The 17200-nt window shown below is 36.0% G+C and overlaps 1 protein-coding gene across 1 annotated transcript; it reads right to left on the reverse strand.

The window, feature by feature from the left end:
• Positions 1–5031: 5031 nt before the first annotated feature.
• Positions 5032–16017, reverse strand: LOC130800698 (glycerol-3-phosphate dehydrogenase [NAD(+)] 2, chloroplastic). The gene is made up of 9 exons (XM_057664293.1): positions 15518–16017; positions 10297–10433; positions 10104–10209; positions 9770–9971; positions 9587–9674; positions 7456–7603; positions 6551–6700; positions 6320–6469; positions 5032–5463 (listed from the first exon to the last, which is right to left on the reverse strand). The coding sequence occupies exons 1-9, from the start codon at positions 15887–15889 to the stop codon at positions 5449–5451; spliced, it is 1368 nt and encodes a 455-aa protein (XP_057520276.1). The 5' UTR covers positions 15890–16017; the 3' UTR covers positions 5032–5448.
• Between the last annotated feature and the right edge of the window lie 1183 nt (positions 16018–17200).

The following is a 17200-nucleotide window of genomic DNA, read 5'->3' on the forward strand; positions in this document are numbered from 1 at the left end:
AGTCTTAAAGTTTACTCAGTTTAGAATAAACAGCCTTGAATTTTTTTTTAACAAACAACAACCTTTAAATTACCAACACGACACCAATACAGTCACTTCACTGGATGACCTGCTAGATGACCGTTGACCAAGGTAAATGACCTTTGACTTTCAATTAAATTCATCAATCTAACCTAATTACCCAATTACCTACATTAAACCTTTCTTCAACCTCTCTTTACCTCTCCCCAATCATCACCATTCCCCCACCCCAACACCACTATCACCACCACCACCACCACTATTAAAGCCCCTCCTTTAATAACAACCCCATCAAAAGTCCCTTTTTTCATCTCATACTAACAACCTTTATCTACTTCTAATAATACCAAATCTTCCGTGTACATAGTAGTCAGTACAGTGTAGAGTATGTCTACCTGTACTTGAACTATCCAACATATTAGAACTACTAGTTTGGGGAATTTTAATTTGTGTCGCCACTTCAAGCACTATAGACACCATTAACAAATCTTCAACAAACCCTTGGTCAACCATTAAAAAATCATTGAATCAAATACAAATTATCTTACCCTTAAATTCAATAATAATTCTCCAAAATGTGAAGAATTTAGCTTCAAATCTTCAAGAAATTGTAATTGGAGTCAAATTGAAGCATTATCAACCATAAAACATGAAATTAAAAAAAAACAAGAAATATATGTTCATCCTCTACTTAAAAACTCAACTTTCAAACTTACTGACAAAAGTTTGGAAATGTGTATAGAAAGTTTAGGCAATGAAATAGGGTTTTCTTCCATGGATAGTAGCTTCTTCCTCTTTCCACTATCATCATCATCAGATCAAAAAATGTCACAAAATGCCCCACTATTTTCATCCTCAATTACGGCACCAGAGAAAAAAGCGTCAGAAAAGAGAATTCTCCACCTCCATTTAGGGTAATATAAGTAGAGAGAGGTTGTCAATAAAACAAGAAAGAAGAGGCTTTTGATGGGATTATTGTTAAAGGATGGGCTTTAATAGTGGTGGTGGTGGTGGTGGTGGTGGTGGTGGTGGTGGTGGTGGTGGTGGTGGTGGTGGTGGTGGTGGTGGTGGTGGTGGTGGTGGTGGTGGTGGTGTTGGGGTGGGGGAATGGTGGTGATTGGGAAGGGGTAGAGAGATGTTGGGGAAAAAGGGTTTAATTGGTGGTAATTGAGTAATTAGGTTAGAATAATGTGTGTAATTAAAAGTCAAAGGTCATTTACTTTGGTCAACGGTCATTTAGCAGGTCATCTGCTGAAGTGAGTGTAAGGATGTCGTATTTAGTAATTTGAAAGCTATTGTTTGTAAAAAAAAAAAAACAAAAGAAAAGAAAAAATATATAAAAAAAGAAGGAACATTCAAGGTTTTTTATTTTAAAATGACTAAACTTCAAGGTTGTAGTTAGTAGGGGTGTGCAAAATGAGACTAGCCCGGATGTTTGGATCGGAACCGGTTGAGATCGAACCTAAACTGGACCAGACTGGTTGCATCCGGGCTGGGCTCCAGGTCTTACTTATTCTTCATTTCGGGTTTTCGGTCCGGTCCGATCTAAACCCCTAAAAATCCAAGTTAGATTGGATTAGACCGGATATATATAAAAGTAATTATCAAGAGGAATAATATTTACGATTTTTATGTATATACTTATTTAAAGGGCTTTATATTTTTTATTTCTAATACAAATAAAATTTTTAACTAAAATATTTTAATTTTATAATAATTAATTGTTAAATTATTATAAAATCTTTCATTTTTAATTAATTTTTGGTATTTAAAATTACCTGCAATCTACCCGATGTAAACCCGGACCGAACTGGGAGGAAATTGGGTCAGACAAGGACCGAACCGGATGGAACCGGTCCCGTCTCCGGTCTTAGAATATTCAAAATTTTGTTCTTCCGGTCCCGTCTCCGGTCTTAGAATATTCAAAATTTTGGTCTTCCAGTCTAACGGGTTCTGGTCGGTTCGATCTGCGTTTGGACCGGTGAACACCTCTAGTAGTTGGTAATTAATCCCTTTAAAAAATCTCTCTTCTATTTAATACGTTAATCATAAAAAAAATTCCCCTTAATGAGTCAACAGGTACCAGTTGTAATTAAATTTGCAGTCTATGACCCGATCCGGTTAAGGCGGTTCGCGTACCCGACCCAGAAATTAAATGTTTTCATAAAAATGGCCCGCCATTGAAGATGCGGGTCGGCGAGTCAGCAGGTTGGGTCAAATGGGTCGAGTATTTGTTTTGAGAGAAAAGGAAGGTTAAGAACAAATAAAACAAAATCGGAATACAAAGTGTCCTCTAACCAGGCCTGGGCAACATCCCAAACCTCATCACAAAGGCCACAAGCGGCCCATCTAGCTAAGCTATGGGCAACCCCATTACAATTACGAAAACAGAAGAAAAGAGAAAGCGACAAAAACTCGTGGCATAAAGAACGGCAATTTTCGAGCACAGTCTGAACATGAAACACACGTTGACCTCTGCCATTAAGAGCCTTAATCACCAACTTACAATCACCTTCAAGCACAACATAGCCTTAGCCTCAACAAGAGCATCCGACCCCTAAAACCAAACGGTTTTCGACCCTACAAGAATAAATCGACCATCACTACCCCTAACAACAAAGCCAAACCCATGCTTATCACTCGATAAAGAAAAAGCTCCATCCACATTAAGCTTGACAACCCCCGGAGATGGCCGACACCAAACAGACAAATCACGAGGCGAAGGAACATCAACAAGCTCAAAAGAGAGAGCATTTTGATACTCTTTAAGTCAATACAAGGCCTTTCGAAGACAAAGACAATGGAGATCAAAAATATCATTGAAGATAGCCTCATTACAAGCCCTCCAAATTTGCCAACAAAGAGTCACAAAAGATTCCACACCTGCTTGCCCCTTACAACTCCAAAACCAATCCACAATATCTCTAAAAGACCAAACTAAAGGACCAAGGAAAGAAATATTCGCAGCAAACCAAAGCTATTGGGTCCAAGGACACTTAACAAGCAAATGCTTTAGATTTTCCTCCTTACCACATTGACGACAAAGCATATAATCAGACACCCCTTTAAAGCTAAGGTTTAGTCCATGAGGTATAATGTCCCAACAAGCACGCCAAGAAAATTCACGAACCTTAGGAGGCACTTTGAATTTCCATAATCTACACCAAATAGGGTCAAGGCCCGACGAACAAGAAGTTTGAACATTAAGGGAAGAAGTATGAGCATAAGCATCCTTAACATGAAATATCCCTTCAATACTAAGAACCCAGCATAACTCATCTTCAACATCTCTACAACTAATAGGAATGCTAAGAATTTTGTCAGCCTCAAAAGGAAGAAAAAAATCGCTCGCACCAAGTCAATCCTCCACTCCTTCTTATCCTAATCAATGAACTTGTCAAGTGTAACATCAGCCGGTAAATTACACCTAGGGGAAATAATACACCCCGACCCAGGCCCATCAAGCCACGAGTCAAACCACACACGGATACTCTTCCCATTGCCCACCTTCCATCGAACACCATATCCCAAAATCTTTCGATAACCCTAAATGCTACACCATCCAAAGCTAGGATAATGACCGATCTTAGCTTCCTAAATCTCGTTGTGAGGGTAGTAACGGGCTTTGAAAATCCTAGCAATCAAGAATCCTTGCGAGAATGCAATCTCCAAAATTGCTTAGCTAACATCGCCTGGTTGAAAATCTCAAAATTTCTGAATCCAAGCCCGCCAGAAGCTTTAAATCGACACAAATAATCCCAAGATTTCCAACAAATACCGCGCTCGTCTTTAGAAGAAACCCACCAAAACCGACGAATCATACCACTAATATTTTTACATAAGCCAATCGGGAGCTTAAAACAGCTCATAGCATAAGTGAGTTGATCAAAACTTCCTTCCCAGCCCTAGAAAGCAATTTCTCTTTCCACGCCTGCAACTTTTTCCACACCCTATCACGTAAGGCAGCAAAAGATATCTTCTTTGATTTATCAAAAATGGTAGGAAGCCCCAAATATTTACCATGCATAGCAACTTCGACAAAACCCATTAAGTTCTTGATAAAGAGGCGAGACTGAACTGCAAACTTGCTGCTAAAAGAAATCTCGCTCTTCTCCACATTCACCTTCTGACCCAAAAGATCCTCATATCGACTCAAAATATTCCGAATAGTGGCAGCTTCTGGAACAGTCGCATGAGTAAAAATGATACTATCATCGGCAAAAAACAAGTGGGTAATGATAGGAGCACCCCGAGCAATAGAAATACCCCATAACATTTTTGAGCGGGTCGAGTATTTTTGAACAAGCCTAAGTAGTATCAAACTCTTATATTTCCTCAAAAAATATGCTTTAATAATTTTAAAGAAAATTTTCCATTAAAGTGTTTTTGGGATTAAAGAATAAGAATTGACATTGTTGTGATTTTCTACAAAGATGCGTGAAAATAGATTGTGGGCATGTGCAAAGAAAGACTTATGAAGCCCCCATGCGGCGAATCAAAAGCATCATATTGGAGGGTAAAAGAAGTCGAGGAAGACCTAGGAGAACGTGGGAAGAACAACAAATAAAGAAGGATTGCATGACCTACACCTCTTTGTGGACCTAACTAGGGATAGAGGTAATTAGAGACGCCTTATCCATGTTTTAGACTACTAATACGCTTTTGCTTTCTAGTTGGTGTTCTTGTTTATGCCTATGCTTTTTATATCTTTTATTTGTTTTTACCTAGTTTCTTTTATTTTTATGTCATTGTTTATCTATAGAAGTGTTTTTGTCTATTGAAGTTTTTTTTCTTTTTTCTAAGAATTCATCTGTGGATCTTTCTCGAACAAAGCGATTCTTTGGCCGCACTCTCTTTTATGGGCATGAGTTGCCGCTGTCCTTCCCTCCCCAGTCCTTGATCATAGTTAATCTTATGATCGGGATAAATTGGGTTTGATGATAATGATTGTTGTGATTTTCATTTTTGACACTACATACAAAGTAATGGTATGCAAGGTACCTAAACAATACACCTAATGACCAAATCCAATTTAGCAGGTAATAGAATATTAAACAATTGCATTGCAATATGCATCTAATATCTGTATTTATATAGTATAATACAATTTCTTCATCCTAAGAATTTCAAATTAAATTAAATCAGAATATGAATAAATGGAGTGATAAATTGGATAGTTTAACACCAATATCTTTCTGCAATATGTTGTAGTTTGTATTTTACTATATCCATTGCACAGATGCCTGAGCTTCTCTGGGACTATGCGGTAAATAGAAGCACTGTAGTATAACGCTGTCCTGGAGAAGGAGCAGCTGCGATGCAGCGCAAAAATTATTTCAGCCCAAACTCGATTCACTGGTTTCCAACTTCAAGGAAAAACACGGTCTATACAATTCATTAAGAGAGCAAAAACTCAGTTCGCAGGCTTCAGACTTCCTCAACCTGCAACAGGACAGTACACAAAAATTTAATACCATTTACACAAAAGAAACTGAATGAGATTATGTAACTCCTATAAGGTGAGGTATGGAGGGTCAGATGCACGCAACCTTATATTTGTCAGTAAAAAGAGGTTGTATCCAATCGACTCTTATAGTGGCAAACATTATATGCAACTTCACATAAATGAAAAGTGCACGTGATTCAATGAGTCTAAATGATTAGATAACTCATCAACTTCACAATGTTGGTGAGCCACAATAATAGGACCGTCCTATTATTAGGACGAGTCCAAACTGTATATGACTGTTTTTAATATATTTGACTGGTTTTATGCTATATGCGACTGATTTTGTAGATGTAAGTGTACACTATATGTTTCATGTTATCATCTATGTGTACATTCTTAATGCATATGTGATCATTATTAAAGTGTAAGTGATCATTATTACGATATCCATTAATAGATTATTATGCGATTGATTTTAAGCTATATATGATTTAAACTGTATGTGTTCAGTTTTAAGCTATATGCGACGAATTTTTAGCTACACGTGAGTGCTTTTAAGCAGCATGTGGTTATGGTAGGCTGTCTCATATGTGGCGTCCTAATATTGAGACAACCGCATATGAGACGCATTGCCACAATAAATGAAGTAGGTTTAGAACCCTAAGGCCTAAGGTATGAGAAAGAACACAAAGAGGGGAGGAAAGTTTAAATGTTATTGGGTTTCCGCTTTAACTGGAAAGAATAAACTCGAAGTCCCTGAAAAATACATGAGATGCATTTTAAGCAGCGTATTTAGCAAAGAGGAAATAAGGAGGTGGCATTAGAAACATGCTAAACTACTTTAATTACCTGAGGTAGGCTCATCAGTTCAAGAACAGCTGCTTGAGGAGTTAGCTCATTGTCTATTATTCTAGCTACTGCTGTCAGAACTGGCATCTTCACATTATATTTTTGGGCCAATGCAATGACGGCTCCAGCTGTCGCAACACCTTCAGCAACCTAAACATTCAAAGACTTCCAAGAATGAGAACCATTACGAAGAATGTTTTTGAAAAGTAACAGCAAATGGTGGTGTGATACCTGGTTCATTGAGTTCAGTATATCCTCGAGTTTCTCGCCTGACCCAAGGCGAACTCCAACTGTCCTATTTCTTGAAAGATTAACGAAACACGTTAGCATAATGTCTCCAGTCCCTGATAACCCTGTTAGTGTCGCAGACTTGGCACCCATCTATGTTGAAGAAGATAAAAGAACATAAGTTGAAAACACATTATCAGGAATAACAAGAATTAGATCTTTATTTTGAGGGCGACATAAGAATGAGAATAAAATAAAAACTTCAAATTTGATTGGGTAAAACATTTCCCAATTGAAAAGGTGACAAATTGGTCAGTTATCCATTAAGATTAGCATCGGTGTGGGCCATACGCAAGTGCTGACTCTATTAAGTTTAATTACATAAACCAGTTTACAAACCTTTAGATTAATATTGCTTAATATATCATTTTATCATAGCCAAATCCGACGGCGTGAAGTTCACAAAATCATGTAAGTGATGCGAAATCAAGAAACACAAATAATTGGGCATAGGCGGAGACCTAGTTAAGACACGTGCTACCAGGGAGAAAAAAAAATATTCTGAAATTTCATTTTCAGCCCAAATGCAACCATAGATGAACCAAAGTTCCAAATGACGATCCAACCTTTTAAAATACCCTCTATGACCTTAACAAGGTGTTGAGAATTCAAATTGGTATAAGTGAAGAGAATTTAGAGGTAGGATGTGTAAACAACAATTAAGCCCCTCACCAGGAGCAGCCGGCACATTATGTGAGGGGAGAAGTGTTTACTTTGTGTTTTATAGCTGCTAAGGAGAAGCTTGCAATACACTTATTGCCAATTTAGAAACTATACAATATTTACATAAAGAAAATGAGCAACCTAACTATAATATGATCCGTGACAATAACAAAGTCAATGAATACCTTTTTTGCCAACCAACGAATTTCAGAGCAGCCTTGCGCAACAAGAGCAGCCATAGAATTATTACCAAGATTCATTCCTTCCACAATTCCAGCTGCAATAGCCAGAACATTTTTCAGTGCACCAGCTATTTCAACCCCTGTAACATCACTGAAGCATCAGAGTTTATGAGAAGGATCATGTAAGTGCTAATTCAAGACTTTCAAATTGATTTGAAGAAGAAAAGAATGAAAAAGGAAGAAGAAATAATCCGCACAGAATTTGTGTTTATGTGAAAATAGGATATCCAAAGTACAAGCACAAACTCAATGCAATGGGGATTAGGCTAGAGATAAGACAAACTCAACTCCCCTAGTTTAATACTCAAAAACACACTCAAAGTATTATAGAAATATTGTTAAATTTGGACATACACAAAGATAGGCAATCAATAAAAACTCAAAATTTTTCATTCATAAAACCAGCCTGATTTTGCACTAGACATATATATAGAGATACAAAACTGTAAAAGGAAGCTAAAAAGCAAGAAAATTAAACGGGTAATGGGGTGAACGTCCGAGCATGGGGAACCAGCCTTGAGACTTACAAACGTCACTAAATAGTCTCCTAAACATGCATTAGGTTAATTTAAGTTGTCTCCTAAGCATACACTAGCTAATTAGCCCCTAAAGAAGCTAAACAACCCTTAATGACCCTTAATACATCATATTCAAAGATCAAAGCAAAAGAAATAAAATAAAGATAAAAATAAAGAACCAAGTTAGGACCCTTTTAGGTGATGCCCAAACACCAAGCAGTTAACAAGAGAACTCACCCAAAAGACTAGCAAACTAGGAGAGAGAGCCCATTTACTCTCTAAACCTCACATTAGTTGCCATACAACCGACATGGGACATAGTCCCATAACTTTGTAATTGGCTCAAATCCATTCCATAACATTATATTTAAACCCCATATGATCCAGTGTCCTCGTTGGTCACGGCTGGTTTAACCCAGGTCATCCCTCCAAATCGGCTCTAATTCCAGTGTAATAGAAAATACAAAAGATCTCACCCTAGAGACTAGCCTAGTAGGTGAGAGAACTCATTTACTCTATAAACCCCACATTAGTTGCACATACACCGACGTAGGACAAAGTTCCATAACCTTGCAATGGCCTCAAATCCATTCCATTACATCAACTTCATCTAATCCGTAACTCATGTCAAACATGTAACAAACTCGGGTTTGTGAACAGACTAAAATCAAGTAATTCAAGAACTAATGCAATGAGACAATGTACTTAATCATGGATCAATGGACAATAACAATACATGAAACTGCAATTTGGACTATAAATCTAGAACAAGCCAAGTTCTAATTTATCATCACGTACATTTGCATCTTCTAAAGTAAAGAACAAGTTGCAACATATAGTTCCTCGTGCGAACTTATTTCCTCTCTTCATTATACTTCTACATTCAAAAATATTTCCTCCTAGCAACTATTCCATTACCTGAATTTCTTTAAGTGGCTCCCACCTAGGTAGGTAGTATCCATCCTTTTATTAGTGATAAGTTGTATTTGATTGACCCTTGGCATCAAAGAGTGTGCCATGAAGATGAATTGCAGGTAAATAAAACAAAGGAAATCTTAAATACCCATGGTACACACCCTTGCAACATATGACAGGTTTACAAAGGCCAGAATGAAGAGAGTAGAAAAAGGATGAAATTTCAAACACTAAGATGAGATTAACATAAGAAATGCCATTTAGAAAAACTATTGCATTCATGGAAACTATGATCACTATATGATGAATTAAGTTCCAATGATGGCACATCATCTTGAAAAAGAGGAAGCAAATATCTAAGTTTTAGAAAATTAAAGATGAGATTGAAAAAGGAACATTTAAGAGGATAACAAATGTAAAATGAAAATCCCACCAGAGATTTCGAATGTTACATAAGGATTTGCTCAGTTTACAATTAGTCATACTTTTACTCTTCTTAATTAATGAAAATTTACAAGTTTGATACAAATCCCTTGATCTTACATTTAATTGGTGAGAAAAACTGAATATCAGGAAGTACAAAATCAGTTAAGCCCGTTAAAAAGTGCAATTTCAGAAAGCATACTTTTGGTAAGAATTACCTTGAAGTGTTGATTCTTAGCCTTTCAGAAGCTAGAAGCTGTTGAACTTCATTTGCCAATTTTTTGTCCCTTGAAGCAACTACCATAGCTGTGAGATGAGTTAAACGTGAACTAAGCACGAAAACAATGATGGATATAAGCCGCTTTACATGGAAGCATTATTAAATTAGAAAAGCCAGGGACCTGTTGGCAATTTGGTCATCAATTCTTTGGCAAATGAAGGGCCTGATAAGGCAACAAACGGCTGGCGAGGATTTTTCAGTGCCTGTGGAATAATTTGAGACATCATCCGTAGTGTATTAAGCTCCAAACCTTTGCTAAGTGAAATGAATGGTAAGCCAGGATCAACATAATCCACAATGCTTTCAAGAAAAGAAGCGGTAAACTGCAAGGTAGAAACACAACCCAATAAGCCACATGGGCAGAAAAGTTTCACAGAACAAAAATAGAACCACACATGTTGACTCTAACATAGAGAAAGAGGTCATAAGAAACTAATGGCTAAAAACTTGGAAACCTGCACTGGCACAGCATGAAGGCAGAAATCGGCACCTTGCAGAGCAAACTTAGCATCTGTTGTGGCAATAAGATTTTCTGGTAGCTTGTGATATGGAAAATATTTGCTGCAATGAAATAATGACAAGCTATTACATGCAGAAATTTTGTACTGCTGGGCGCCACAGATTTGAGCAAATCAAGTCAAGGCTTACCAATTGTAATGGATTTCATTAATAGATTGACAAACTTGAGGATCACGTACGAGCATACTGACTTCCATTTCTGCTTTTCTATTTGCGACATGGGCTGCCATAGCAGTACCAAATGAGCCACCTCCAAGTACCACTACCTAATATCATAAAACACAGCCAAATACTTGGTTTAAGGAGACAAGGAATGTGCGTTTGAATTTACAAGGATTAGAAAAAAAAAAAAAAAAAAAAAAAAAAAAAAAAAAAAAAAAAACATTCCATTACCCCAATGATGTTAAGTGGCTCACAAAGCGGAAAGATCAAAGAATTGAAAAATAGCTACATTACACAAATCATCTAAGTGTAAAATTTCAAGCACAACCAAAATGTAAAACAGTACATTTGTAAACTTTTGCTTTGTCCATTCTCCATATGTCAAAAATTTTATAGTTCATTAGGTTTGGATTTAAATAAAACATATAAAAATGGCTTCACTAAATCATTTGTGCTTCTTAATCAATATAAAGTTGCAAATGATGTGTGCAATCAAGGATCATTCAAATAGCATATTTGTTATTACAAGGGGGGAGTTCCAGACATGCAACCCACCCAACCCTACCAAAGCATGAGTCGGTTGCCAATGGGATAATGGATAATGGCATGTTGGTTTTTGTAGAGGAAGTATATTAACTAAGAAAATGTAATTCATTGAACATCATATTAGGAAAATCCTAGTAATTTACAACTGAATGCCCTTGACAAAGGGCAATTGGGCATAAATAAATGTTATCAAAGTTCTACCAGCCCCCACTAATTAATCCCTTGTATCAATGTCTATCCAAGCCACAAAGAAAATATAGCTTATCGGCACACCATTTAACTTACATTTCTTATCAAACATTTCTCATTAAACATCTAGAATGTCACTCAACAAACATGTAGCACCATAGATATAATATTAATATTGCTACCTTGCTTTTAAAATTATAAAATTTTTTTGGTTTATTCATCTATGCACTAAAGTTCGATGAGAAACAAAAACGAAAAAAGTTGAACCAAACAAAATCTTTGATGGGTAGGGTATGCCGCCTTTGAACCTTGATTAGAGCTTCTATAAGCGAGATATATTGCGTATGATGATGATGATATAAATTGAATGCAACATTTAGTTTTGTATATTTTAGTCCTTTCCTTCTTATCTATCAAACCTAATTTATGGGAAGAACCAAGTGATACATCAAAAGATTCATTGGAGAACAAATTTTTACATTTTAAACTTAACTTTTTCATCCATATCATCAACCATACCAGCAATACTGCTTGTGACTTTTGAAATCCACTATTTAGATGGATAGTGTAATATAAATACCTCAACTTCCACATCCACCAACTAGAAAAATGTTCTCATTGTGCTAAGTAGGTTGAAAGAAACTAATAATGACTATACAAATCAACTGGCCAAATACATTTACACTTACATCAGAATCGAAGTAAAACTTATTACTCAACTTTATATTCAATACCAGAATCAATCCTAACTTTATAAAGGAGTTTTCCTTCTAACTTTACAAAACCATCTAAATTTATAATCTAAATGTACACTTACAATAGAATCGGAGTAATACTTATTACTCAACTTTCATATTCAATACCAGAATTAATCCTAACTTTATAAAAGAGCTTTCTCTCTAACTTAAAAAACCATCAAGGGGAAAGTCCTAACTTACCAAGCCCAGCAAGATTTCTTCCACCTAAGAGTCTCACAACATATGATGTTCATGATAAATGCCAATATTTGCTTTACATAAACAAATCTCATGTGCTGATGTTTTATATGCTGCAATGCCAAAAAAGCTATCTACATGCGAAGGCGTTCACAATGAGGAATCAAAATTCGTTTTTGCCAAGAAAAAATTGATAGTTACATGCAACCTTTTTATGCATGTGTAACAATCATTTTCATCCACATATACCAACCATATGTGTTCCCTTCTTATTTTCACTAAGCTTCTTAAACTTGTTTGGACTTATTGGGATAATAAGCTAATTTTTCCTATTACTTACTTTCACGGGATGAACAAAATACAACTCAGAAAATTGCAACTTAAAATTGGAAAAATATATAATAAAAACAAGCCTAAGAAAGAATCAAAAGACAAACCGTTACAATTAACTCAACTAAAATATTGAAGAAACTCTAAGGAAACTGGAAAAGCAACTAAAGTTAAAACATAAGCTGAAAGAGTTAACTTCTATAAGAATTTAAGAAAAACAAAAGAAGTCAATAAAATAGGGATATTTTAGATGGAGGTTTTAGATAAGATACAAGCCAAAATGTTACACTATGTGATAATGATTGAGGTGGGATATGGAACCAATAGAAAGGATGAAGAGGGAATTCTTAGGAGAGTCCCCCTTGTATGGTTATGAGAAAAAGAAAGGGGAAGAAAGAGAAATAGGAGATATAGAAAAGTCTCGATGTGGAAGGGTTAACATGTCTTGAGTTTTCATGAACTATAAAGGGAATAATGGTCCTTTCAAAAACTTCTATGGTCAATATACCACTTTAAATACTAGGAAAATTTGCTCAAAATAATCCCAACTATCACTCGTTAGGTTGAAATAATCCCAACTATCGATTATTTTTAAATAATCCCAACTTTTGACCTGAATTTATACATGGCATACACTACAACTTGGTAACCTGGGATAGCAGGTTACCTCCATCATAAAAATAGAAAAAAAAAACTAAATAAAAGAAAAAAAGAAAAAACACTTCACACTTCACAACCCCACCACCAGCCGGCCACCCCACCACCAGCCGACCACCCCACCAACAGCCAGCCTCCCCAACCCACGCCAGAAACAGCCGCCAACAACACCGGCCACCATCATTGACCTTTCTCTCCCACCAATCTAACACCAATAAAGGGAAAAAAAAAAAGAAAAAACACTTCACACCCCACCACCAACCGGTCACCGCCAGCCACGCCAGAAACAACTGCCAACAACACCGGCCACCATCATTGACCCTCTTCTCCCACCAATCAAACACCAATAAAGGAAAAAAAAAGAAAAAACACTCACCACCAAGGCGACCACCATCTTCATCGGCCTGCACCCACAACAGCACCCCATTCGACCATCATCTTCGTCGACCATCCTTCGAATTGCATCACCACCGAATTCCGGTACCCACCTCCGACTGCACCACCACCTTCGAATTGGTGTTTTTTTTTTTCCTTTATTGGTGTTTGATTGGTGGGAGAGGAAGGTCAATGATGGTGGCCAGTGTTGTTGGCGACTGTTTCTGGCGTGGCTAGGGAGGCTGGCTGGTGGTGGGGTGGCCGGTTGGTGGTGGGGTGTGAAGTGTTTTTTTTTTTCCTTTATTTAGTTTTTTTTATTTTTCTTTTTTTTAATGGAGGTAACCTGGTATCCCAGGTTACCAAGTTGTAATGTATGCCATGAACAAATTCTAGTCAAAGTTGGGATTATTTAAAAATAATCGATAGTTGGGATTATTTCTAGCTAACGGGTGATAGTTAGGATTATTTTGAGCAAATTTTCCTAAATACTATTCACACTTATAGAAATATTTTATTATTTCTCTCCCCTTTATTTCTCTTCAATTTCTTCAATCCAAACATGGCATTAATATGCAAAGAAATCCCCACCGGCTATTAGAAAAAGGAACAAAGAGAAAAAAAATCAATAACAAACATTGCATTCACAAAATTCAACTACTCAGTGGAGCACAAAATTATAATGCAAAGAAAACAACATTATTTCAAAGTAACATGCTTATAACCACATAGACACAACCTCTTAATATAGTGGACATATCTACCATTGGATGATATTCAAAGAGAGAAATTCACCATTATATGAAATATAAGTAGAGAAACAAGACCTTCCAAAACTTAAGAGAAAAACAAAACTTTGTTGAAGGTCGACTATATAACTATAAAACTATGTCAACATCGGTCCACTAAGGCATAATTTTGTATATTGAAGACAAACTCTTGAAGATTGCTACAATACACAAGGTTTCACTTTAAATATGCATTTCGTTGTAGTATTATAGTAAATATAAAGCGTGAAGTCCTTTAGCACAGCCTAAACCAATGAAAATGAAATAGAATACAAGAAGTAATCACATCATAATTAACACAAACTCAAACATAATTGAAAAATCACACCCAATTAACAGTGCATTTTCTTCATGTTATAATTTACCTTGTGAACTTGTCAATCCTAGTTGACCTTGAACTCCTCATTAGTACTGGTTAGTCATTCAAACACGTCCTCAAAAGTTAATTTATTAGGTGAAGAGAATGAACTCTAAGTATACCCTAGGTACTCTGATCTAACTATTCCAGCACTTGTTAGCATTGGTTGTCAACAATCAAAACTTCAATTCTACATAAGCTAAAATTGAAGAAATCCAATTTAACTACGATATTCCTTGTTCCAATTTATTATCCGCAACTTAGAAAACTATTGTTGGGCCTAAACATACAAGTCCACCACAGAACAATTTTACCACACATAAGCTTGATGAGTTTCTTTCCTAGAACCAATTGGTAGTAAGTGGAGTAGCCCTATTTATTATATATTGTTCATACTATCTCAAAGTCAAATCCTTTAATGCGGATCACAAGTGTGTAAATCTGAAACACTCTGACATTAGTTAAAACTTCAAGTCTTCATAATAACAATTCAAACCCCCAAAAAGCTAACTACTATTCAACTATGCTAGTTTTTGGTACTACTTGTATCAGCAATTAAACTTCAAGTCTCCATAATAACAATTCAAACCTACAAAAAGCTAATTCCTATTCAACTATGCTAGTTTTGGTACTAGTATCAGCAACTCAAACATCAAGTCCACATAGAAAAAATTTAAACCCACAAAAACTAGCATTGAAGTACTCCCATTCAACTATGCTGATTCAAGTTACAGTTTATTTCAGCAATTAAATCTTCAATTCCACATAGTAATAATTCAAACCCAGAAAAACTAGCATTAAGGTACTCCAATTCAAATAAGCTGGTTCTTGTTACAATTTGTTATCAGCAATCAAAATTTCAAATTCACCTAAAACAATTCAAACCCACAAAAACACTATATTATTAAGCTTCAATCCCACCCTAAAACAAGAAACCAATAATTTCCCAAATTCAATAGCAAAAAAATAAATAAATAAATTTGAAAAAGAAAATGAAGATAGGAATGGAAAACCTTTTGAGTGCGTTGAAGAACATCAGGCCTAGACTTAGAACGCCAAGAACGTGACCACCTAACAAGTTTCTCCCAAGCAATTCTAACAGCCCTTCTTCTATCTTTCCTTTCTTCAGCAGCAGTAATAGCAACAACCTTTTCTGGATTTTCTTCGGAATCATCAGAAGGAGGAGGAATATCCACAATTTCTGCAGCTAAGCAAACAGTATTCCATTGTAGGATTTTAGAAGGAAGAAGTGAAATCCTTAAAGACTGGGTTTTTGACTGGAAATTTTCATTATGGAATTTGAGAGTGTAAGGGAAATGATGAGGTTGAGTGTTTAGAGTGAAGATTGGAAACAGGCATTTGAGTTCAGATGATGCGGCAGCCATTGTTTACAAGTTTTCAAGGGTTCGACTGTTTGTTTTTTAAATGGTGGTTATGTTTTTTAGTCAAAATTGAAGTTGAAAAATGACGGGAATCATTAGATTTAATCGTCATTCGAATATATCCATTGCTGTTGGTCCGGGTTGTAGAGGTGGGACCAAGTTTACAAATTCTATAAAAAATAGTTTTCTTGAGAGACGCATTAGATAAATAATGCGCTAAATAATCCAATTAATATAAATTAAAGAGAAAAAAAAATTTTAAGCTTCTTATTTTGAGGTCTTCTCTTTGAGAAACGATCTCTCTCAAGAGTAACTGCACCAAGTTGGCTTGAGACCGGTCTAATTGCTCCGAATCAACAAATAGATTGATCTATTGGTCCATTTTCGATTCATTTTAAGTTTGCTCGAGTACTCTTCGGTGTAGAGCTAGTGTTATTTTATTCTATATCAGTTTCACATTTTTTTCTAAATTCACTCTTTCCTTATGACCCTTAACACCCAACTTATATATTAAATATTTATAATATAGGAATTCAATTGAGGTATATTCATGGAATCCAAGACATGTGTGAGGGAACTATGACTAGCATCCAGATATCGATGGAGCTAAATGAATCTTATCATGTTCAAGTGAATCTACACTAGGGTTCAGATCTAAGTATCCTTGATGAACTTTCTAGTTAAACCAAGTTCAAATAATTTAGGCCCAATCATCCAAACCGATGGAAACATAGATGAAGATGTAACATATTAAGTACAAGTTGTGTGGCTTAAATGGAGAGCAGCAACTAGGGTGCTTTGCGTTAAGAAGTTTTCGCGTAATTAAACTAAAAGGTAAATTTCATCAGGTAACAATAAGGGTCGCCTTATTATATGGGATGGAATGTTTGTGATAACCCCATGGTAGTCTTTATTAGGACCTTGTCGTGAGCCCAAAATTTAATAATATCAAACCCATAATGGTACCCAATTCCAATATACAACCATGTGGCGATAACAACAACCATCCTTAAAATTTTCATTTAACTCAAATTCAATTATTTAGGTGTTTGATCCTTAAGTGAAATATAACATCGCACATTTAATGAACCATATCACTTAATAATAACAATTGCATAATCATGCATAGTCTAAGTGTGACGTACCTTTTCGGCACGATCAACACACACAAGCTTCAAGTCAAAGTGCTTACTGACCCCTTATAACCTGAGGTCCTATCAAACAAACATAAGAGCCACGTATCAAAACGTGCATACATACATGTCACTTATCACACTAATCACATCTCAAGACAACACACACACAATGTTTATG

This window comes from Amaranthus tricolor, chromosome 15, assembly GCF_026212465.1.
Source record: "Amaranthus tricolor cultivar Red isolate AtriRed21 chromosome 15, ASM2621246v1, whole genome shotgun sequence".
Lineage (NCBI taxonomy): Eukaryota > Viridiplantae > Streptophyta > Magnoliopsida > Caryophyllales > Amaranthaceae > Amaranthus > Amaranthus tricolor.

Bases quoted from the DNA above. Each gene is read 5' to 3' on its own strand.
- LOC130800698 (XM_057664293.1), bottom strand. From the start codon at position 15,889: ATGGCTGCCGCATCATCTGAACTCAAATGCCTGTTTCCAATCTTCACT. The intron at 9,972-10,103 runs GTTTCCAAGTTT...TCTACCTTGCAG, and splicing joins TTCATGCTGTGCCAGTGCAG to TTTACCGCTTCTTTTCTTGA. The intron at 6,470-6,550 runs GTATCACACCAC...TTGAATGTTTAG, and splicing joins TACTGAACTCAATGAACCAG to GTTGCTGAAGGTGTTGCGAC.